The sequence below is a fragment of the Cervus canadensis genome, chromosome 7 (genome assembly GCF_019320065.1).
Source record: "Cervus canadensis isolate Bull #8, Minnesota chromosome 7, ASM1932006v1, whole genome shotgun sequence".
NCBI lineage: Eukaryota > Metazoa > Chordata > Mammalia > Artiodactyla > Cervidae > Cervus > Cervus canadensis.
Window position 1 is genome coordinate 85,149,993 of NC_057392.1, and position 24,644 is coordinate 85,174,636.

The 24,644-nt window shown below is 38.5% G+C and overlaps 1 protein-coding gene across 3 annotated transcripts in view; it reads left to right on the forward strand.

Moving 5' to 3' along the window:
* PLCH1 (phospholipase C eta 1) overlaps nucleotides 1-24,644 on the forward strand; it is a 227,446-nt gene that overhangs the window by 132,175 nt on the left and 70,627 nt on the right. For all 3 annotated transcript variants that reach the window (XM_043473939.1, XM_043473940.1, XM_043473941.1), the window contains exons 5-6: nucleotides 6,322-6,451; nucleotides 10,619-10,789. In XM_043473939.1, coding sequence (XP_043329874.1) covers nucleotides 6,322-6,451; nucleotides 10,619-10,789 — 301 coding nt within the window. The remainder of the gene's footprint in view (nucleotides 1-6,321; nucleotides 6,452-10,618; nucleotides 10,790-24,644) is intronic.

Consider the following 24,644-nt stretch of genomic DNA (forward strand, 5'->3'; position numbering starts at 1 on the left):
TTTTCTCTTCATTATGTTGATGCAGCATATAACATTGATCAATTCTCATGTGTTGAATCATCCTTGTATTCAGGAATAAATCGCACTTGGTCATGGTGTGTAATCCTATTAAGATGCTGCTGAATTGTATTTGCTAGTATAGCTGACCCTTGAACAATGTAGGAGTTGGGGTGCAGACCTCTTGAGCAGCTGAAAATCTGAGTATAACTTTATAGTTGGCCCTCTGTATTGAGGTTCTGTATCTGTGGATTCAATCAGCTGCAGTGCATGTAGTACTGTAGTACTTATTTATTGGAAAAAAAAATCCACATATAAGTGAACCCACATAGTTCCCACCCATGGTGTTCAAGGGTCAATTGTGTTTTGTTGAGGGTTTTTCCTTCAGTGTAAATAAGAGATAATGGGCTGTAGTTTTCTTATAGTGTCTTTCTCTGCCTTTGGTATCAGGGTAATGCTGTCCTCATAGAATGAGGTAGAAAGTGTTTCCTGTACTTTAATTTTTGGGGAAAAATTTGACAATTTGTTGTTTGTCGTTCTTTAAATATGTGGTAGAATTGACCAGAGAAACCATCAAGTCTAGAGATTTTCTTTCTTGAGAGATTTTTGACTACTGATTCCGTCTCCTTACTAGTTATAGATTTATTCAGATTTTTCTATTTCTTTGTGATTTAGTCTTGGTAGTTTTTATATTTCTAGGGATTTGTCCATTTCATCTAGGTTATCCAATTTTTTGGTGTACAATTGCTTATAGTGGTGTCTTATAGTCCTTTATGTTTCTGTAGAATCAGTAACAATGTCCCCACTTTCATTTCTGATTTTAGTACCCTGGGTCTTTTTTTTTTTTTTTTTTTTCTCTTTGTCTAACTAAAGATTTGTTGATTTTTATTAATCTTTTTGGAAAAAAAATACTTTTGATTTCACTGATTTTTTTTCTCAGTTGTTTTCCCACTTCGTATCTGTTCTTGTCTTTCTTATTTTCTTCTTTCTGCTATCGTTTTAAATCTATTGAGACTTCATTGGTGGCCTAAAATGTAATCTATCCTGAAACTGTCCCATACACCCTTGAGAAGAATGTGTATGCTATTACTGTTGGGTAAAGTGTCACATATGTCTGTTAGATCTAGTTGATTTACTGTGTTGTTTAAATTCATTTCCTTAGGCCTGTCTGGTTGTTCTATCCGTTATTGTGAGTGCAGTCTCCAGGTATAACTGTAAAACTCTTCCTCTCTTCAGTTTTCTCAGTTTTTGCTTTATATATTTTGATGGTCTGTCATTAGATAGATGCATGTTTATAATTGTTATATCTTCTTGTTGTATTGAGACTTCTATTAATATATAATAACAGTCTCTTACAGCCTGTTTTGATTTAAAGTCTATTGTTTGATGTTAGTATAGCCACCCCTGCTCTCTTTTGGTTATGATTTGCATCGAATATCTTTTCTCATCCTTTTGTTTTCAATCTGTTTGTGCCTTTGGATCTCAAGTGAGTTTCCTGTAGACAGCATATAGTTCAGTCAGGAGTTTTTTGTTTTTTTTTTTTTTTAATTTTACTATTTTATTTGTGAAAAAACTACAAGCAGAATTCATAAACAGACATTTCTATTTAAAGCAGGAAAATGATAAAGTGGCTTCTAATAACACAGTCGTGCACATGCCAGTAACAGGAATATATTAACATCTTTTATTTGCTAGACAAAGAGAAGTGTCCAATATAAATTTCCCCCAAACATTTAAGACCTGTGAATTTCTGTCGGTCAGGAGTTTTAATCTATCCTGTCAGTCTGCCTTTTGGGGAGTTTAACTGATTTACATGGAAATAATTATTGATAAGGATTAATATATTGTTCTATTTGTTTTCTTTATGCCTTACGTCTTTTTCTGATCTCTTATTTCTTGAATAATAAGAATAATAAGAGACCATCTTCTTTTTATGTGGGTTTTTTTTTTTCTTTTTTGGTTGCAAAATAAATTCCTTCATTGTTTCCTTTTATGTAAATTCTATAACTGTCTTGTGGTTATCTTGAGGATTACATTTAATGTTCTACAGTTATAATACTCTAGTTTCAATTTATACTACTTTAGATGAGTAGTTTTTTGAACCTGATTTGTTTGTTCATGTTTACTAGCAGTATAAAGTTTTCATATTTGAGTTAATTGGCAGCTGAAGAATTGCATATTTTGAAAATATGCTATCTGGAAAGTGAGCGTACCCTAGAATCACACAGAGGATCTATTTTATAAGAAATATAGAATAGTTGCTGTTTGTGTCAGTGAGGAAAGAAAAAGAAACAGGAAATTAATGAATAATGAAGAGGAAGCTGGTGTCAAAAATAGATAAATTTATGTTGAGTCAGAGAACCATTCTCATAGAGATTTGTCAGAGTTTGATAGGGGTTTAGATACTGTCTTACTATCAGAATGACATCCCTGATTAGATGTACATTTAATTACATTAATTGGGGAGAACAGAGCTGAGAAGTTCATTATTATTACATTTCAATTAGACCTAAAAATTTCAACCGTGAATGAATACTGAGAATAATGAGTCTTAACTGATTGCATGGATAAAATCCATCCAGTGTAAAGTGAAATTCGGGTTATTTCTGCAGCATGGCCATGTTGGATGGAGGTAGGTATGGTCCCTCTGTCTATCAGAAGCAGCACAGTGCTGTGGTTAACGGCTGAGGCTGGCGCTGCCCTGTCTGGGGTCCAGCTCCAAGGCTGCCATGTACCGTGTATCTGGAGGAGTTACTTAAACTCTTTTGCTTCAGAGCCTTGAACATGGTGATGATGATAATGATGGTGCCCACCCTGTCTCACTGTGTGACCATCAAATGATTTGGTTCTACACAAAGTGCTTTGAATGCTCTCTGGCTCATATTAAGCATTTTATAAATACTAGCTGCTGCTGTTATTGCTAGAGAGGGATAAGGATTGGCGGACTTTTTGCTTTTCCTACACAGATAGATCGACATCTAAAAATACAGTGTCCACAGCATACAAAGATGCTGCTGCTTAGGCACTTAGCCTCACCATATTCCTCCATCAGATCTCCTCTGTGATTTCTCCACCTTACCTCTTGATGCCACTAGGGAAATTATTACCTCTAGAAGATTCCAGGTAGTCCTTTATGGATGTTGTCAACTGAAGCCTTACACCTTCCCTATAAATTTGGAGTTCTGCTTGTAGGGCAAATCTGGCCCTCCCTGTAACGTGGCCTCCTGAGCTAAGAATGGGTTTTCTATGGCTGAAAAAAAAAATCAAAAGAAGAATAAAATCTTTTGACACTTAAGTTTTATGAAATTCAGAGTTCAGCATCCTTAAATTTTATTGAAACACAACCATGCCAATTCATTTATGTATTGCCTGTGGTAGCAGAGTTGGGTAGTTGCAGCTGAGGCCAAATAGCCTGCAAAACCTAAAATATATGCTATGAGGCCCTCTGCAGGGGCCTGTTTACCTTCCCCTGAACTAAATAATACTGTTCAATGCTTTACATTCTCCTGAAGTTTTTTGATTAAAAAATACTAGGCCAGAACTTTTCATTCAGTTTTTACTCTCTTGGTTTTTCTTTGTAAAATTGTTATTTCTTTTCTTAAATATATCATGTGTTGGCTATGAATCATTAATTCAGGGATTTCTTGGGCGCTCATGTGTTAATTATGAAGGACAACTTTGGGGTATCAGAATACTTTTACCTGCAGTTGTATCTTATACATTTGTATACTGTTACTGAGAGAATGGTGTTTCTTTCATAGAATCTTAGAGTTGGAAGGGGCTTCAAGGTCATCTAGTTGTGCTCACTGACATTATAGATGAAGAAATGGAAACCCCAGGAGGTAATAGAAGTGACCCACTGTCATAGGGCCAGGTCAGAATGAAGTCAGAACTAGTGTGTATTACTTGTCTGAGTCTACTTCTGTTTCTGTCTTACCAACCCTAGATCCCTTAAACCAACAGTCCAGGCCAGCTCGTGTGTTGACACTGAAGGCCTTACAGACACAGGCTCATCCACAAGGTTTGTTTCTGCAGAATATTCGTGCTTAGGGTTTGTTTGTCCTGCTTCTTCTCTGGAGAAGTCTTTAAGGTGCTTTGGTAAAGAAGTTTAGCATCGAAGGATGAAAATACAGCTGTCCTTGGACTCATTTAATCATTTCTTTGAATTCTGACCAAATATTTTATGGGGCACAGAGCAGTGTTCATGGTCAAAAGAAATAAAGCTCGTGCAATGGGCACTGTATGCCCAGAAAACAGAAACGATGAGATTCAGGTTCTAACTAGTAATTGGTCCAAGTGTTTTACTCTTGATTCTTCAGTTATTTCTCCCCCTGGGTCCTGGGTTACCCTTTAACTTCCAGGTATCATATATAATGAGGTCCTGCCTGAACTCTATGAGGAACAATTGAATTTGAAAGAACCGGGCTGGTTATTCTCAAATGTTATAAAGGGAACAAGATGTGAAAGAGATATTTACAGTTGAAAATCACTTCTGATTAGGAGAAATAAGACTTTCATATTTTATTTTCTTTCTAAGGCATAATTTCCTATAATCATAATTTGAATTACCTAAAAATATAAATGTTCTGAGTTACTACTAAGAGGTCAGTTAATATTTTGACTTAAATGAAAATCTCTCTGTCTGAGGTCACCTACTTGATGAATATTTTTCATTGACCGCTTCCTTTGACCTACTCCCACCTTCATTCATTTCTTCTTCATTATCCTTTGAATTTTGAAGCTGAGTTTGGTTTTCTTTTCTTTCTTTCTTCTTTTTTTAAAAGATTTTTTGATGCGGACCATTTTTTTTTTTTTTTTTTTTTTTTTTTTTTTATGTTGTTGTTCAATAGCTAATTCATGTCTATTTGCAACCCCATAAACTGCAGCACACCAGGCTTCCCTGTCCTTCACTATCTCCTTGAGTTACTCAAACTCATGTCCATTGAGTCAGTGATGCCATCCAACCATCTCATCCTTTGTCACTCCTTTCTCCTTTTGCCCTCAGTCTTTCCCAGTGTCAGGGTCTTTTCCAATGAGTCATTTCTTCACATCAGGTGGCCAAAGTATTGGAGCTTCAGCATCAATCCTTCCAATGAATATTCAGGACTGATTTCCTTTGGGATGGACTGGTTGGATCTCCTTGCAATCCAAGGGACTCTCAAGAGTCTTCTCCAACACCATAGTTCAAAAGCATCAATTCTTAGGCACTCAGTTTTCTTTATAGTCTAACTCTCACATCCATACATGGAGAAGGTGACTGTGGTTTTCATTCTGTCTGCCCTCTGATGGAGAAGGATAAGAGGCTTATGGAAGTTTCCTGATGGAAGATACTGACTGAGGGTGAAACTGGGTCTTGTTCTGATGGGCGGGGCCGTGCTCAGTAAATCTTTAATCCAATTTTCTGTTGATGGGTGGGGCTGTGTTCTCTCTCTGTTATTTGACTTGAGGCCAAACTATGGTGAGGATAATGAAGATAATGGCGACCTCCTTCTAAAGGTCCCGTGCATGCACTGCTGCACTCAGGGCCCCAACCCTGCAGTGGGCCACCACCGACCCACGCCTCCATGGGAGACTCCTGGACTCTCACAGGCAAGTCTGGCAGTCTCTTGTGGGGTCACTGCCCCTTTCTCCTGGGTCCTGGTACACCCAAGGTTCTGTCTGTGCCCTCCAAGAGTCTGTTTCCCCAGTCCTGTGTAAGTTCTGGTGGCTCTATGGTGGGGTTAATGGCGAACTCCTCCAAGAGGGCTTATGCCATACCCAGGTCTGCTGCACCTGGAGCCCCTGACCCTGCGGCAGCCCACCGCTGACCCATCCCTGCACAGGAGATGCTCAAACACAGCTCTGTCTCATTCTCTGCGGGGTCTCTGGGTCCTGGTGTGCACGAGGTTTGCTTGAGACCTCTAAGCATCTGGTGGGTATGGAGTCTGATTCTAACTGGGATTTTGCCCCTCCTACCATCTTGCTGGCACTTTTCCTTAGAGATATAGGGTTGACCAAAAACTTCATTTGGATTTTTCCATAAGATGTTATAGAAAAACCTGACCAGACTTTTTTGGCCAACCCAATAAATAAGCGTCCTGGGTGATATGATTTGACCCTCATTTCCCAGTGAAGGGAATCACCTCCTGTGTCCTCCTCTTACCATCCTTATTGTTATTGTCACTATCAGTAACTCACTAAGAGCCTGTGGATTGTGGGGTCTCTTCAAAAGAATTTCTTCTCAAGTTTGGTGTTAATGATCAATGTCCTTGTGCATATTCTGTGAAAGTAGTTTTTATTTTGATGACAGTGTAAGTGGCAAGTGTTTCCTTGACTTTTCTGCAAGTGGGTGAAGCAGACCTTTGAGGAAGCTGATAAAAATGGCGATGGATTATTGAACATTGAAGAGATACACCAATTGATGCACAAACTAAATGTCAATCTGCCCCGAAGAAAAGTCAGACAAATGTTTCAGGTATGTTTTCACAATGGGATTGACCTTACATAAAATACACTTTGGAGGGTAATGGTATACTGAGATATTTCAAAAGGCTATTTTGTCTTGCTGGAAGCTAATATTACCTGCTGTCTATCATTTTGTTTTTCTTTGAAGACAGAGGCATTTTATTTCATCAAAGAAAACTTCCCAAACGTAACATGCATCCACAATTTCACTTCCTAAAGTATGTTGTTGTTGCCGTTTTCAGAGTGATTATAAGCACTTTAGTTAGTTAAGTCGCTCATTCATGTCCGACTCTTTGCGACCCCGTGGACTGTAGCCCACCCGGCTCCTCCATCCATGGGATTCTCCAGGCAAGAATACTGGAGTGGGTTGCCATAAGCACTTTACCTGACAGTTAAATAATGGGGTAAATGGGATGAAGTCCCTTGGAGAGGATAAGATCTCATCTATCAACCTCACGGTCTGTTATGAGGATCAGAATAAAAACTAAATAGTGTGAAAAAATAGCAGTTGTGGAACTCCTGAAGAGCCCTCTGTTTTGTTTCAGAGGAGTTGAGGATTTTAGAATCCATAAGATTTAGAAGTGCTGTATCTCTCCTGCCATTTAGGGAGCTCTCCAGAAGTTCACTCCACTGCTTGTTGGTATTAGATGAGATGTTCTTTCCCCGTTTGAAAGTCCTGGAGGAAAATTCTTAGACCCAAATTTATCTTGTGTTCCCCAGGTGGGATTGTTCTCAGCCTTCTGTCTAAGATGCTGAAGTGAGTTCTATTAAGTTAAGACTGGTGCAAAGACAGTGTTCAACTACTAGTAATTACTAGAACATTAATTTTGGAAAGGCTTTTATTTGAAAATAAGTCATAGACATAATCCATGTGTTGTAGTAATTTGCTAAGTGAGTAGGTAGTTCATATTTTTAATGTGTAAAATTAAGTCAGAGGGTTATGTTTTACGGTTAATGCGTTTTGCCCCCTTTGTTTTCTGACCTCATGTTATCAGAGGTGGCAAGGGCGGAAACAACATGAGGGGTGGGTTGCAACAGTGAATGGAAGATGGAGGCTGGCTTTGATCCCTGACCTCTGACACTGTCACATCCTGTGGTCCTGTCCTTGGAAGCTGGAGATAGTTTGCGCTGTGGGAACTTGGTCCCACTGCGCTGAAGAGAAAGGAAAGAAAAGAAAGGAATGAGACACACTATAAAAGGAACTAGAGATGGAGAGAGGGACTTTGGAGGTGAACTGAGTTGTCACAGAGTAAACTGTAAACAACATGGAAAGGTTCGCCATGTTCCTGGCACTTCCTGTGACATCTAACTTTCATCCTATTGTGAGCCCCATCTCCCATCTGTTCCTTTTCATAGATGTTCATCAGTAAATACTGGAGAGAGAGCCCTGATTAAATCAGAGAGAGCACACTTTTAGAGGGGGGCAAAGTCTATACCTGCAAAAATAATGATCTGGGGAGTACTTTTTGGAAGTAAGAGAAGTAACATAAAATTTTGACCTATTTTTCCTTCTGTAGTTTTAATCCTCTTCAGTTACCTTTTGTCTCTAATGCACAAGTATTTTGAGGATAAACCACGAAATGTTTATGTCAAAAGTCTTGTAAGTTCAAAGTTAATACTTCGGAGAAGTTGTTTTTCCCCAAACTTTAAAATTCTTATTTTTTGTATTGGGGTATAGCCAATTAACAATATTGTGGTAGTTTCAGGTGAAGAGTGAAGGGACTCAGCCATACATATACATATATCCACTTTTCCCCAAACCCTCCTCCCATCCAAGCAGCATATAATATTGACCAGAGTTCCATGTGCTATGAAGTAGGTTCTTTTTTGTTATCCATTACAAATATAGCAGTGTGTACATGACTTTTCCAAAGTCCCTAACTATCCCTTCCCCCCAGCAACCATAAGTTCATTTTCTAAATCTGTGATTCTCTTTGTTTTGTAAGTTCATTTGTATCATTTCTTTTTAGACACCACATATAAGGGGCATCATATGATATTTTTCCTTCTGTGTCTGACTTCACTCAATATGACACTCTCTATATGCCATGCTACTGCAAATGGCATTATTTCATTCTTTTTAATGGCCGAGTAATATTCCATTGTTTATATGTACCACATCTTCTTTACTCAGTCCTCTGTTGGATATTCAGGTTGCTTCCATGTCTTAGCTATTTTAAACAGTGCTGCAATGAACATTGGGGTGCATGTATCCTTTTGGATCATGTTTTTCTCTGGATATATGCCCAGGAGGGGGATTGCAAAGTCATGTGGTAGCTCAATTTTTAATTTTTTAAGGAACCTTAAATACTGCTCTCCATAGCGGCTGCACCTATTTACATTCCCACCTACAGTGTAGGAAGATTCCCTTCTACTTTGTAGATGTTTTAAGAAAGCATTAAGGTCTCTTTTTGTGACCTTGAATTTAAAGATTGAAAGACTTCTTAAGCAAGAAGTGACTGGAGCAGTAGCTGGGCTTCTAGTGTAAATGTAGATTTTTTCTACCATGGATTTTTCATGTAGCTCAGGGATCTGAGTAATGGAAACAAGTAATGGGAACAAGGATCTTAGTATTATTTTAAGGAGCATACTCTTTTCTTTCTTTCTTTCTTTCTTTCTTTCTTTTGTTTTACTGAATTACTGGTAAACACATTAAATCCTTCCTGGAATTTTCTTTGCCTTCTTGTTGCAGTGCAAGATTCAACTGATTTTTAAAAAGTAATCTGTTAGGGTATGGATAGCTTCTTTTTAAGTCTTTGAGGCTATTGCTTAAAACCTCAGAGTGGTACTGTTCCTAATGATTTAGGCATTTTCAAGGAAATCTTGAAAAATGTATCATCTCTCTATCCAGGGTTATATGTTTTGAAAAAAACTACAGCAGAAATATGAAGATTAGACCTACTTTCTTAGGATGCAAAGACTATAGCCAAGAGCGTCAAACACCAAAATTGTTGGTATTCTGTAGATCAATCTATCACTGCTTTTAAAATGACAGAAGGAAACAGTAATCAGCCTCAAAAAGAAACTGTGTGATGTAAATATGGGTCTAAATGTTTGTTTGTAGTTGACGCAAAGTTAGCAGAGTTTAGAAAGATATATTTTTATACACACTTCGGCTTTCAAAGCTATGTTTAAAACCACATACCAGCTGACTGTATGTCACAAAGTCTATGTATTTCAAAATGCCATTCACCCCCTGTCAGTTTTTGTTTGGTTTTACAACTGTGTTCACTTAGAATAGAGATTATGTAAGTGGATTGGTTATTTATTATATGTTCCCAGCAGTTTTATGGTTTTATGACAAATTCAGCCAGTCAGAAGGCAGGTACGTGGTAAAAGATCCTTGCTCAATAATTACTAGGAGCAAATAATTTCAACTAGAGATAAGTGCAAATGGATTTTTCAGGCAGGGAGGAACCAATGATGCTGCTGGCTATAAGAGCAATAAGCTATCTATGTAGAATTAAGAGATTCTTTTATAGGTAAAAATTATATTTGATTGAATCACAGTTTAGAAGCTGATCAGAGACTAGTATTTTCATCATATATCGAATGTATTTTCTCTTTTGCTTATGATTAATCTTCTCCAAGATTTCTTTTATTAGTTTTGTCAAAAGACCAGCTTTTGGCTTAATTGCTCACCTTTGATGTTATATCTTCTCATTTTCTGTTTCGCTTAGCTTTCTTCTTTTGTTTATAATTTATTTCCTTCTATTTTCCTTGGCTTAACTTTTTAATAGCTTTTGGAGTTGAATTGTTACCTCATCTGATTTTAATTTACCTTGCTTTCTAATAAGCTGAAAACTTCAAGTTCCCCTCTAACTACTGCTTTAATGTCATCACACAAGTTTTAATATGTGGTACATGTGTTTCCTTCTGTTTAATTTCCTATTTAGAAATGGGTTGTTTCCAGGCAAAGTTTTTTAAGCTTTCTTTGTTGCTTTATAAATCTGTTGTGGTCAGAGAAATTAGTTTTTATAAAGTTGATTCTTTATAATTTGAAACATTATTGTGGCCTAATGTATAGTCAATTTTTGAATTGATCCATGTGTTCTTGAAAAGAACATGTTTACCATTTGCAAAATGGATATTAGCTTTTTATTGTAAATATTATTTCCTGCTCCTCAATTTCCTATTTCAAACTCTTACTGCTTTATTTTTTCTATGCCTCTTTCAGGAAGCTGATACAGATGAGAATCAGGGGACTCTGACTTTTGAAGAATTCTGTGTGTTTTACAAAATGATGTCTTTGAGACGGGACCTTTATCTGTTGCTTTTGAGCTACAGTGACAAGAAAGATCATCTAACTGTAGAAGAACTGGCCCAGTTTTTGAAGGTGGAACAAAAGGTATCATTAGACTGTTGAACTGAATGCTTACTTAAAAATACTTGTGAAAGATACATGGCTTTCTCTTGGGCCTGAGTGTAGGTGTATTTAAATTTAAGTTAGAGGGGTAAATATCACAATTCCAAAAAAAATCTTATCTATGAGGTTTTAAAAATGTGTTCCCGGCAGCTTTAGAGAAATTGAATTAGTAAATTGAACACATACATAATTTTTAACCTTAAATATGCATACTTTCCCACAGAGTGGTGACTACTGTCTCATGTGTTTCCTTTTAGGTACTATAGTAATATTTTCTTTATGTTAGTAATATAGCTAGGTATTTATTAATGATGACATAGTTCTTTTTAAAAATTATTTATTTGGCTGGATTAGGACTTAGTTGCAGCATGTGGGATCTAGTTCCCTGATTGGGGATCAAACCTGGGCTCCCAGCATTGGGAGCATGGCATCTGAGCCCCTGGACCACAAGAGAAGTCTCCTATGATGTAATTCTTTTCTTTTTTTTAGTTGGAAGATGATTCCTTTACATTGTTGTCTTGGTTTCTGCCATACAACAGTGTGAGTCAGCCCTAAGTATACACATGTCTCCTCCCGTGTGAACCTCCCTCCCACCCCCAGCCCATCTCGGTTGTCACAGAACACCAGTTGAGCTCCCTGTGTTATATAGCAACTTCCCATTAGCTCTCTGTTTTACATATGGTAACGTACATGTTTCAATGCTACTCTCTCAATTGATCACACCCTCTCCTCTCCCCACTGGATCCACAGGTCTATTCTTATGTCCCCGTCTCTATTCTTGCCCTGCAAATAGGTTCTTCAGTACCATTTTTTCTCAATTCCATATATATGCTTTAATACACGATATTTGTTTTTCTTTGATTTCCTTCACTCTGAATAATAGGCTCTAGATTCATTCACCTACAACTGACTCAAATTTATTCCGTTTTATGGCCAAGTAATATTCCATTGTATATATGTACCACAAGTTCTTTATCCATTTATCTGCCTTATGACATAATTCTTAACTAGCAAAATAGTACTTCGTTGGTAAATATCTTCCCTCACACCTTGCCCTATGCATCTCTTCCATGTGGCTGTTTCTGAGTTGTATACTTTATAATAAACTGGTAATGGTAACTAAAACACCTTTCTGAGTTCTGTAAGTCATTCTCATAAATCTTAGAAACTGAGTCACTGGAACTGACAAAGACTTTCTCCTTAACTAAACAAACTCTAGGCAGGCTCTTTGGAGCCATTTTTTCTACTGTGTTCCATCCTTTGGCCTTGCCTTTAAGAATCCAGTTGTAACAATAATTAAAAGTTGGTTTAACCAGAATCTTTATCCTTGACATCTAGTCACCTTCGATGTCTGATAAAATTCCTCATCTACTACTATTCCCCAGGTGATATTTGATCACCTTGGCTTTTGTTTCAGGAAGAATCCTATTAGGTTGGGTTAGCCCAAATCCCCACTTCTGCCTGGTGTTTCTTCCACTGATCCCTACCTTGCTCCTTGGCTGTAAATACCTCAGTTCAGTTCAGTTCAGTTCAGTCACTCAGTCGTGTCCAACTCTTTGTGACCCCATGAATCACAGCACGCCAGGCCTCCCTGTCCATCACCAACTCCTGGAGTTTACCCAAACTCATGTCCATTGAGTTGGTGATGCCATCCAACCATCTCATCCTCTGTCCTCCCCTTCTCCTTCTGCCCTCAATCTTTCCCAGCATCAGGGTCTTTTCAAATGAGTCAGCTCTTCGCATCAGGTGGCCAAAGTACTGGAGTTTCAGCTTCAACATCAGTCCTTCCAATGAACACCCAGGACTGATCTCCCTTAGGATGGACTGGTTGGATCTCCTTGCAGTCCAAGGGACTCTCAAGAGTCTTCTCCAACACCACAGTTCAGAAGCATCAATTCTTTGGCTCTCAGCTTTCTTTATAGTCCAACTCTCACATCCATACATGACCACTGGAAAAACCATAGCCTTGACCAGATGGACCTTTGTTGACAAAGTAATGTCTCTGCTTTTTAATATGCTGTCTAGGTTGGTCATAACTTTCCTTCCAAGGAGTAAGCGTCTTTTAATTTCATGGCTGCAATCACCATTTTCAGTGATTTTGAAGCCCAAAAAAATAAAGTCAGCCACTGTTTCCACTGTCTCCCCATCTATTTGCCATGAAGTGATGGGACCAGATGCCATGATCTTGGTTTTCTGAATGTTGAGCTTTAAGCCAGCTTTTCCACTCTCCTCTTTCACGTTCAGCAAGAGGCTCTTTAGTTCCTCTTCACTTTCTGCCATAAGGGTGGTGTCATCTGCATATCTGAGTTTATTGATATTTCTCTCAGCAATCTTGATTCCAGTTTGTGCTTCTTCCAGCCCAGCGTTTCTTATGATGTACTCTGCATGTAAGTTAAATAAGAAAGGGTGACAATATACAGCCTTGACATACTCCTTTTCCTATTTGGAACCAGTCTGTTTGTCCATGTCCAGTTCTAACTGTTGCTTCCTGACCTGCATACAGATTTCTCAAGAGGCAGGTCAGGTGGTCTGGTATTCCCATCTCTTGAAGAATTTTCCACAGTTTATTGTGATCCACACAGTCGAAGGCTTTGGTGTAGTCAATAAAGCAGAAATAGATGTTTTTCTGAAACTCTCTTGCTTTTTCGATGATCCAGTGGATGTTGGCAATTTGATCTCTGGTTCCTCTGCCTTTTCTAAAACCAGCTTGAACATCTGGAAGTTCAAGGTTCACGTACTGCTGAAGCCTGGCTTGGAGAATTTTGAGCATTACTTTGCTAGCGTGTGAGATGAGTTCGATTGTGTGGTAGTTTGAGCATTCTTTGGGATTGCCTTTTCTTAGGGACTGGAATGAAAATTGAGCCTTTTCCAGTCCTGTGGCCACTGCTGAGTTTTCCAAATTTGCTGGCATATTGAGTGCAGCACTTTCACAGCATCATCTTTCAGGATTTGAAATAGCTCAACTGGAATTCCATCACCTCCACTAGCTTTGTTCATAGTGATGCTTTCTAAGGCCCACTTGACTTCACATTCCAGATATCTGGCTCTAGGTGAGTGATCACACCATCTTGATTATCTGGGTCGTGAAGATCTTTTTTTGTACAGTTCTTCTGTGTATTCTTGCTACCTATTCTTAATATCTTCTACTTCTGTTAGGTCCATACCGTTTCTGTCCTTTATTGAGCCCATCTTTGCATGAAATGTTCCCTTGGTATCTCTAGTTTTCTTGAAGAGATCTCTAGTCTTTCCCATTCTGTTGTTTTCCTCTGTTTCTTTGCATTGATCACTGAGGAAGGCTTTCTTATCTCTCCTTGCTATTCTTTGGAACTCTACATTCAAATGGGAATATCTTTCCTTTTCTCCTTTGCCTTTCACGTCTCTTCCTTTCACAGCTATTTGTAAGGTCTCCTCAGATGGTCGTTTTGCTTTTTTGCATTTCTTTTCCATGGGGATGGTCTTGATCTTTGTCTCCTATACAGTGTCACAAACCTCTGTCCATAGTTCATCAGGCACTCTATCAGATCTAGTCCCTTAAATCTATTTCTCACTTCCACTGTATAATCATAAGGGATTTGATTTAGGTCATACCTGAATGGTCTAGTGGTTTTCCCTACTTTCTTCAATTTAAGTCTGAATTTGGCAATAAGGACTTCATGATCTGAGCCACAGTCAGCTCCCAGTCTTGTTTTTGCTGACTGTGTAGAGCTTCTCCATCTTTGGCTGCAAAGAATATAATCAATCTGATTTTGGTGTTGACCATCTGGTGACGTCCATGTGTAGAGTCTTGTCCTGTGTTGTTGGAAGAGGGTGTTTGCTATGATCAATGTGTTCTCTTGGCAAAACTCTATTAGCCTTTGCCCTGCTTCATTCCATACTCCAAGGCCAAATTTGCCTGTTACTCCAGGTGTTTCTTGACTTCCTACTTTTGCATTCCAGTCCCCTATAATGAAAAGGACATCTTTTTTGGGTGTTAGTTCTAAAAGACCTTGTAGGTCTTCAAAGAACCATTCAACTTCAGTTTCCTCAGTGTTACTGGTTGGGGCATAGGCTTGGATTACCATGATATTGAATGGTTTGCCTTGGAAATGAACAGAGATCATTCTGTCTTTTTTGAGATTGCATCCAAGTACTGCATTTCAGAAACTTTTGTTGTGGCTCAGCTGGTAAAGAATCCACCTGCAGTGCAGGAGACCTGGGTTCAATCCCTGGGTTGGAAAGAGCCCCTGGAGAAGGGAAAGGCCACCCACTCCAAAATTCTGGCCTGGAGAGTTCCACGGACTGTGAATCCCTACTTGTATTCAAAATTGAATCAGTTCTATACTGAGTTCTCTTTTCCCCTTTTGCAGTAGTTAACTGATTAAAATCTGTTTTTAGTTTTAACCCACTTCCAATTCTGATTATTCCTTGACAGAACTCCCAAATTTGTTAATAGGTCAGGTAGAACTGGGGTAGCCTTAAGCCCCTCATTTGTGGCTGGCATCTGAAATGGGGCAGCCTGTGGGCCTGAGTCTTGTGAGGTCCAATGCTAACTCCAGGTGGTCCATGTCAGAACTGAATTGCATCGTTGGAACCCAGTTGGTGTCAGAGAATCAGAGATTCGGTGGTGTCAGAAAAAAGACACTAGACCTGGTAATATTTTGCTTTGTTCCATTACCACCATCACATACATTTTAGGCTTAACAGATTTATAAATTTCATTGTTGCTTTCCTAAGGATTAAGACAGATAGTATTAGCAAAATGTTTTTATCACAATCAGTTATTAAATTAGTTTGATAATTTGGCAAAGGCTGAGATTCTCCATTAACAAAGTTAGCTCTAAGACAAGTAGAAAATGGGAATGGGGTAAAAGAATAATTCCTAGCCCCTCCCTCCCCACCTCAGAGAATATGCCTTTCTAAATCTCTATTACCCTGTTTCTTGCAATTATAACTACTCCCGCTTTCTCATCAGAAGAACTCTTCCTAGTATAGTGGAAAGACCATTAGACCAGGAGTCTAGAATTTCTGCATTTCACACCTGGCAAGTTTTTTTTTTTTTTTACTTCGAGGATAATTGCTTTATAGTGTTAGTTTCAGTAAGCTTTATTGGTTGGAGAATCTTGTGCAGGCCAATCAATATTGTTTCTGAGCCTTGGTTTCCTAATCTGTAAAAAGGGGAGTTAATACCTACCTTTCTTATCTCACAGTGTCAGATTGAAAATTGATAGGGGTGATGAATGTGAAAGCCCTTTGACAGAGATACTTGGAAGCACAACAGTGTGAAAAATTAAAATGTTTAAAGATACTGACTTCAAATTCATTTGTGCTTGCAGAATTTACCCAGTCTATCTGAATAACAGTAGTGGATGTCACTTGCTAAGGGGCATGTGTTTTTTGCCTCATTTTGTTATATTGACATCCAACCAGTAAATTTTAGTTGGCAAAATAGAAGCCACTGTTCTGTGACTTCTGCTCCTGGCAGATGATTACCCGTTTCCAGTTTAATTTTTAAACTAGCTTGAAGCTACATGTGAATTTAACACAAAATAAATTTTTAAAAATTATCGTGTATCAAGAGGCATAAACCATAAAGAAAATATTAGTGTCCTGAAACTTTTATATGTGGTCCAATATATCAAACATCATAAAATGAATGTCAGGTTCAAACTAGGAAAATACAATATACAAAAGAGAGAAATAGTGAATTTCCCTAGTGTAGAAAGTGCTCTACAGACTATCGGGGGGAGAAATGAATACTCAGTAGAAAAATGTGCAAAACATAAAAAATTTTATGTCAATAACATTAAAAATGTTCATCCTTCACTAGTAATTAAAAAATATGAAGTAAAACCAAGAGACCATCTTTCAGCCATCAAATTAATAAAGGTTAAAATATAGTATGAAACATGGTATACATATATTTCTGGTGAAGTTGTGAAATGATACAATCTTTCTATAGGGTAGTTTTATTATTTATCAATTTTTACATAATACATAAAACTTTGACCAATCCATTTTACTTCTAATAATTCATCCTAAGGAAATAGTTGTGCATAGAAAAAAGTTATCAAGTTGTGCATTTCAGCATTTTTTACCATAGAGAAAAATTGGACATAATCTAAGTGTGCAGCAGGAGAGTCATTAGTCAAGAGTTTTGTAGGGTTTTGAGTTTTGAAATGGGATTTTCACAGTGTAACAAATCTGAGGCAATTTGATGATCCATATGGCAGTAATTCATTTCTGATGGCATCAGATTGGTGTAGACACCAGCGTATTCAAATTTTACAGATTTACTCAGTTGTGAAATGAAATATCACTGCTGGCCACATATGCTGTCCAGGATTATGGGAATTCAAATATTGGCCTATAGGCCAGACATGTTTATTTCACTGAAGCACTTTGAAAATTGAATTGATGACTTTGACACATCCAATTGCTATTTGATTAGGACTTTCATCCTTAAAATACGATGTACTCAGAGAAATTCTCACTGTCTTTTATATCCATGAAGAAGTGCCAGTTAGGAAAGAAGCCAGTTGGCTGGATTTTCCTTCCATCACTTCCTTGCATCCACAGATCAATATCACACACATCTATTAGTCTGTGGTTCTAGAGTACAAGGGTTGGTTGAGACCCTTTTCCAGTTTTTCTGTTTTTTTAAATGTAAATATATATATGCAGATATATATATTTTAAGTTCTACAGTGTTGTGTTGGTTTCTGCCATACAACAGTGCAGATCAGCCAGAATTATAAATACATCCCCTCCCTCCCTAGACTCCCCCCCTACCCCCCTCGCATCCCTCCAGGTCATCACAGAGCAGCAGACTGCGCTCTCCCTGTGCTACTCAGGAACTTCCCAGAAAGGGATGGTTCTAGCAGAGAAGAAAGGGCCCAGCCATCCATCTTATACCTGGTCGTGTATAACTGATGCTACCCTCTTCATCCATCCCACTCTCTCCCTGCTGCACTGTGTCCACAAGTCCACTCTCCACATCTGCATCTGCATTCCTTCCCTGGGGCTGAATGTATTTTGTTTTTGATTCTTTTCAGAGTTTTGGTTTAGGAGTAAGAATCTGATTTCATTCCCTCCACCTCCTTGACAGCCTTTCTTATTAGCAAGCCTCTACCTTTTTTTAAGTCCTTTTGTTTCTTATGTATTGAAGAGTGAGGAAGAGAAGGCAGGGATATTAAAGCATCTTTATAGTTTGCAAATGCTTCTAGCTGTTAACCAAGAGCAAAGGCACTTCCATAGATGAGTCAAAAGCAGATTTCTATTTATGCATGGCTTTTTATCTGAAATATGCATGTGGTTGGTTAATTCCAGGGGAATTTTCAGAACTTTTGTGATCGCATGCGAGAAGACCCTCTTCTTATTGAACTTTGTATGGCACACACCTATATATTATCCCTTTGTGATGGTTGTAACAGCTGCTCATTCTGCTTTTTTGTTTTTTCTGTTGAAATATACCCTTGATTCTTTTGATCCAATTATATAAGTGTCATTTTTGCCCTCTGCCTTCATTACCCTTTACTGAATCCAGACTGATTTGGTGAGAGTCATGGTCATTCTCATATCACCTCTCTTGTGAGAAATAATTATAAATTTTTCTCGGCGAGAACTATCCCTTTCTGGTGTTAGTGTTCCTTCATTTTTAATTTCCAAAGCATTCTCCTCATCATAAAAAGCATTCCATTAAGAGCCTTTCCCAAATCTGTTTCATTTTTCTTAATCATTTGCAATTAAAGCAGTTGAGAGACTGTTCAGAGTAATTGTGTCTTGTAATATTTTTTCTCTTGAATACAGTTCCCAAAAGACATTTTCTATGAATTAGCTTTGTGTTTAAATGCTTTGAAATTTGTACCTTAATTTTAGGATGAGTTAGAGTAGCCATTTTGGGGAGATAAACAGTTATCACGGTTGTCTTTTTCAGTTGGAAACTGAATGACCATTCACCTAGAGATGTTTCCCTGCTCCCTCCTGAAATTGCCCAAAAATATAGTAAAAAGACCCCTGCTCCCTGTAAAACTGCAAGGACAAAGAGAATAGGAAAGGATGCAGAAACAGCAAAATCTTGAAACTTGTCTGATCTAAAGGTAGACCTCAGAGCACTGAAACCCAAGCCCACTGAGCAAGAAACCACAAAACACGTTCATTTGCCTGGAAGAACCCAAGAAAGCTCAAGAATGAAATTCACACAATCCTCTGAAAGCAGGAGAGGAGCAGGGGTTGAAAGCACAAGCATTGGTTGGAAGTCTGATCCAGATGCTGCTCGGGCTCCAGATCCTCTCCCCTCCCTGCGGTAGGAGGGCAGCTGTCCCTTCTACACCCTGGTGTGAAACTGAAAATAAGGACTGGAGGAGGATGGACCAGAAGACTCTGGACTAAGTCATACCAGGCACACCTAAGCGAGGACACTGAAACGTAGGAGATGTGTCAGTTCAGTTCAGTCACTCAGTCGTGTCCAACTCTTTGTGACCCCATGAACCGCAGCACGCCAGGCCTCCCTGTCCATCACCAACTGCCGGAGCTTACCCAGACCCATGTCCATTGAGTCAGTGATGCCATCCAACCATCTCATCCTCTGTCATCCCCTTCTCCTCCTGCCCCCAATCCCTCCCATCATCAGGGTCTTTTCAAATGAGTCAGCTCTTTGCCTCAGGTGGCCAAAGTACTGGAGTTTCAGCTTCAACATCAGTCCTTCCAATGAACACCCAGGACTGATCTCCTTCAGGATGGACTAGTTGGATCTCCTTGCAGTCCAAGGGACTCTCAAGAGTCTTCTCCAACACCACAGTTCAAAAGCACCAATTCTTCGGCGCTCAGCTTTCTTCACAGTCCGGCTCTCACATCCATGCATGAGCACTGGAAGAACCATAGCCTTATGTGTCAGGTGGTTTTTAAAGATGGCTACCATAGTTCCCATGTCGCTGTATGTGTGTTGCTTTACAACATGACTTTGCTTCTCCTCTTCTCAAGAAGTGGAGTCTCTTTTTCTGCCCCTTGAGCCTGGGCTGACTTCGTGACTTGGTTTGACTAGTGGATTGTGGCAGAATTGATGTACAAGGAGTGTAGGTTTCAGGGAGTCTTGGCAGTTCCCTTCGTGCCCTGTTGGGGCTGTGAGACTATCATGTGAGGAAGCTGGGTACTTTCTCCGAGGAGGAGAGACCACGTAAAGAGGCCCAGCCAACAGCAACCACAGTCGTGTCGGTGAAGCCATTTTGGACTATATGACAGTAGTCACGTGACTAGCTGCCTGTTTTTACCTAGAAACCCCCAGGTGAAAACAGAATAATTGTGTGGCTGGACCCAGTCCCACTTACCATCCTACATAGTTATGAACAAGTTAGTAGTGGTTGTTTTAAGTCTCTTAAGTTTTGGAAATGGATAATGAGTACAAAGATTAAGTGAACATTTGTGAGCTGAAGTGTGAGACCCACAGCCCTCTTCCAATGTTCAGATCTTGGGTTTATCCCTTCCAAGCAGGACACTGGAAAAATTTCCTTAGAGGAATATTATAAACTTTGGTAGGTTAAATAGTAGCTTGAAAAGATATGTCCAAGTCCTAACTCCCTGTATCTGTAAATGTGACCTTATTTGAAAGTAGGGTCTTTGCAGATGTACTAAAGGGTGTTGAGGTGAAATTATCCTAAATTTCATGTGTACAATAAATCCAGTGATGAGTGTCCTTATAAGCAACAGAAAAGAAGACAGGGACACACACAGAGAAGAAGGTGGCTGTGTGAAGATGGAGGCAGAGACTGCAGTTATGAAGCCTCAAGCCAGGGTTTGCCAGCAGCACCAGAAGCAGGGGAGAGAAACAGAATGGATTCTCCCTCCGTGTCTCCAGCTCTAGGAAATAAACTCAAGGGCAAAAATCCCCCCTAAAGATATTTACATCAGAAATTTCCTAAGAGTCCCACCAGAGAACTCTACAGTGAAGCTCACTAGTCAGTAAGCTCTGCTCAAGAACACAGAGCTTTCAACCAATTTTTCCTTGCCTTAGTTTTAAGTAGGTTTTAAAATAGTCGATTTAAAAAATGAGCTTTAAATAACCAGGGCTTACCACACGTTTGAGGAAATCCTCTGCTGTAAAGAAAGAGACAAAGGCAAACAAGTAACTCAAGAAACTTAGAGGAAGGAGACAATGCAGGGGAAGGAAACTTTAAAAACTGACATTAATACATCAGAGTAACTAAAAACGTTGCAGCCATTAAGAAAGAGCAAGATGCTATGAGAAAAGAAGACTCAGGAAGAGACGAGCAGGGAACGAAATTTGTTAGTTGTCTTAGATAAAGTTGAGAAAATTTCCCCAAAAGGAGAACAAACAGCAAAGAAATAGATAAATGAGAAGAAAATTATTAGATTAAACCTGAAGGTCTGCTATCTGAATGATAGGAGTTCCAGAAAAAGATGAGATAGAAGGGAGGATGTTTATCAAACAAGTAATAAAAAGATGATTAGCACCAAAAGATAGGGGTGTCTAAACTGCTAGCGTCCACTGAGTGCCTAATACAGTGAATATAGAAAGATCCACATAGAGATGGTGAAATTTTGCAATGCTAAGGTTAAAGTGAACCCCTAAAAGCTTGCATAAAGGGGGGAAAAATCCCTTACCAAGTTAACAAAAATAGGTCCTGTAGAAAGAATTGGAATCGGAATGGCTTCAGACTTCTCAACATCAATTCTGGAAGCCAAAAAAACATTAAGCAATGATTTCTGACCTAGAATTTTCTGCCTGGTTAATTTGTCAACCAAATGTGTGCATAGAATTAAAAAAAACAGATAACACACAAAAATATATACAAGAAATAAATAATTTATTTCTCAAGTGCTCTTCGATAAGAATGACACAATGAAGTTAGGACAAAAAGCTGAGTGAAGTTCTAGAACTCAACCAGCCTGGAAGAAGGAGGACGTTTATAGAGGAGAAAATTAAACTCATGGAATACCTGTTGCCTTGATGTGGAAAATAATACTGAGGTACCATTAGAGTCACTGGGGAAAATTTGTGATAGGAACATTGCAAATTAAACAGATGGGAATTTCAGCAATTAAATCAGAAAAAAATTCTATAGGAGCAGAAGCGCAACCAGATTATACAACAGACTCAATGTTAACATTTGCATACTCTGGAGAATTATATTAACAGTTTAATAAAAATTAAGATATAACTCTACTAGGAGGATGGATAGAGGGAGAAAGTTTTACTAGCCCCAAAGAGCTGTCTTTTTTTTAAACAGTAAAAAGATATAATGTTTAAAGTGTATGAAATAGGAAATAGCATCATATACATAATAATTAGGAAGATAAAGACTTATTCCATGAGAAATATCTAGAGATGTTGGCATTATTACCTCTGGATAATGGCTCTATATATAGAGGGGAAACTTTGCTTTTAGTCATAAACATCTTAGTTTTGACGGGCTTAAATATGAATATGTTACTTTGGTAAAAATAAAGGGAAGAGAGTTTAGCCATGTTGAAATTCTTTGCAAATTATGCTGTGATTTTGTTTGGGGAATCATTCCAATCTGGAATCATCAAAGAAGTCAAGTGAATGGATTTGAAAGTTACAAAAATTTCAAAAGTTAAGTTAAAATCCAGGAATTTCAGCTATACTAAAAAAAAAAAAAAATAAACTTTTGAAAGTATTTCAGTTTCTCAGTAGAAATAAAGAAAAACACCCAGACAACAGATATAACATAAAAGAAAAAGCTTTGGACTTTTTCAGAAATGAATTCAGAAAGTTGAAATTTGAACCTTTGTTCTGCCTTTTAATGATTGTATGATTGATTGTGATAGGTAACCATTCTTTGTGTCCATTTTCCTACTTACAAGAGGAAGATAAAAATACTAAGTTTACAAGAACGATAAAGATTATGGATGTAAGAACTTTTAATAAACTGCACAACATTGATTACATTATGAACATGTTATCAAGTTTTCCTCAAGTTCTTTTTCACACCACTTGCCTTACATAGAATAAACAATCGTCGGTGTTAAGAGACAGTGAGGGGCTCAGATATTGATAGCAAACAAGACTTTCAAGTCAACTCCGTGGGAAAGAGGGAGAAAATGTTCCTATTTCGTCTTATCAGTCATGTCAAATAGAACTCAAAACAAGGGGGACAAGGACACTAAAGAATATTAACGTATGTTGAACTTTCATTCATACAGTAAAATCCCAATATAACTTTCCAAGTGAGGTCTGAAAAACTCAATTGTGTTAAGTGCAGGAGTTTGCTCTTGGGAGGTTAATTAAATGAAAGCAAGGCTGGAGAGGGGATGGGAACTGATTTGCTTACATTTCCATTCTCATTGTTATGAGGTTTTACTGTATTTCAATGAGTTAATCCTTAATACTTGTATTTTCGATTAGCTCTCATTAATTTTTATATGGTGCTCAGAAAATTGTGGACTTTCTAGAATGCCTACTGATATTTTCACTAATTTAATGAATACTTTTCAAATACGATGATTTTCGTTAGCACATTCTTTGTGTTTTGAGCTAGTAACGTGTTCTCATGGGCAATTAGCTCCATCCTAGGATGCCAGGATTTTTTTATTCTTGTTGTTTTTTGAATTTTGCTTTTAGATCTTACAGTCTCCTGGCAGACTATCTGAGGCTAGTGCAAGGCCCCAATGTCTCTGAACAAATGGTCTCATAAACCAAATAATTGCAATGTAAACTCAGTCTTCCAATGGAACATATAATTTTTTTTAATCAATTTCTTTCTATTTTGTGAGAAATTATTTATCTTTTAAACTGCATGTGATAAGTCTCTAGCTTATAGCAGATGAATCAATGAGCTAGTCAAAAGCCAGACTGGCTCAGTCATGTTACTCACAGGTAGCATATCATGTATTTATGTATTTTGGGGTGATGTCTGCTAAGGAGGCCTCTACATGCAGTAAAGACTGTAAAATTTATACAAAGAATGCAGTTAGCCTTAGGGGAACAAAGCATTCTGTGCTCTTTCAAACATGCAAAAATGGTTGCACTGTAGAGCTTATTTTTCCCTGCAAAAAATTTAAATGATATTAAATAGATGGTTTGAATTAGAGTTCACTAGAACATAAGTATTGAACCTAAGAGGTAATGGGATTTTTGAGAATATCATAGAAATATAAAATACTGGCTCCCAACTTATCTTCTGTTATTCATTAGTATATTTAAATATTGTTGTTCAATTGTGGGACTGAATGAATTTTTGATAAAAATATCACATCCTTTGTTAGTATTAAAGAGATTATTCTCAGAGTTTGCTTTTCCTGCTGCTGCTGCTGCTAAGTCGCTTCAGTCGTGTCTGACTCTGTGATCCCATGGACTGCAGCCCACCAGACTCCTCCGTCCATGGGATTTCCCAGGCAAGAGTACTGGAGTGGGCTGCCATTGGCTTCTCCTTGCTTTTCCTAGTAACACACTAAGCTTGTAATGTCTTTGCAGCAAAGTAAAAGGTGCTCAGTCATGTCTGACTCTTTGCAATCCCATGTACTATACAGTCCGTGGAATTCTCCAGATCAGAATACTGGAGTGGGTAGCCTTTCCCTTCTCAAGGGGACCTTCCTGACGCAGGAATCGAACCCAGGTCTCCCACATTGCAGGCGGATTCTTTACCAGCTGAGCCACAAGGGAAGCCCAAGAATACTGGAGTGGGTAGCCTATCCCTTCTCTAGGGGACCTTCCCGACCCAGGAATCAAACCCAGGTCTCCCACATTGCAGGCAGATTCTTTACAAGCTGAGCCACAAGGGAAGCCCAAGAATACTGGAGTGAGTAGCCTATCCCTTCTCTAGGGGACCTTCCCGACCCAGGAATCGAACCGGGGTCTCCTGCATTACAGGCAGATTCCTTA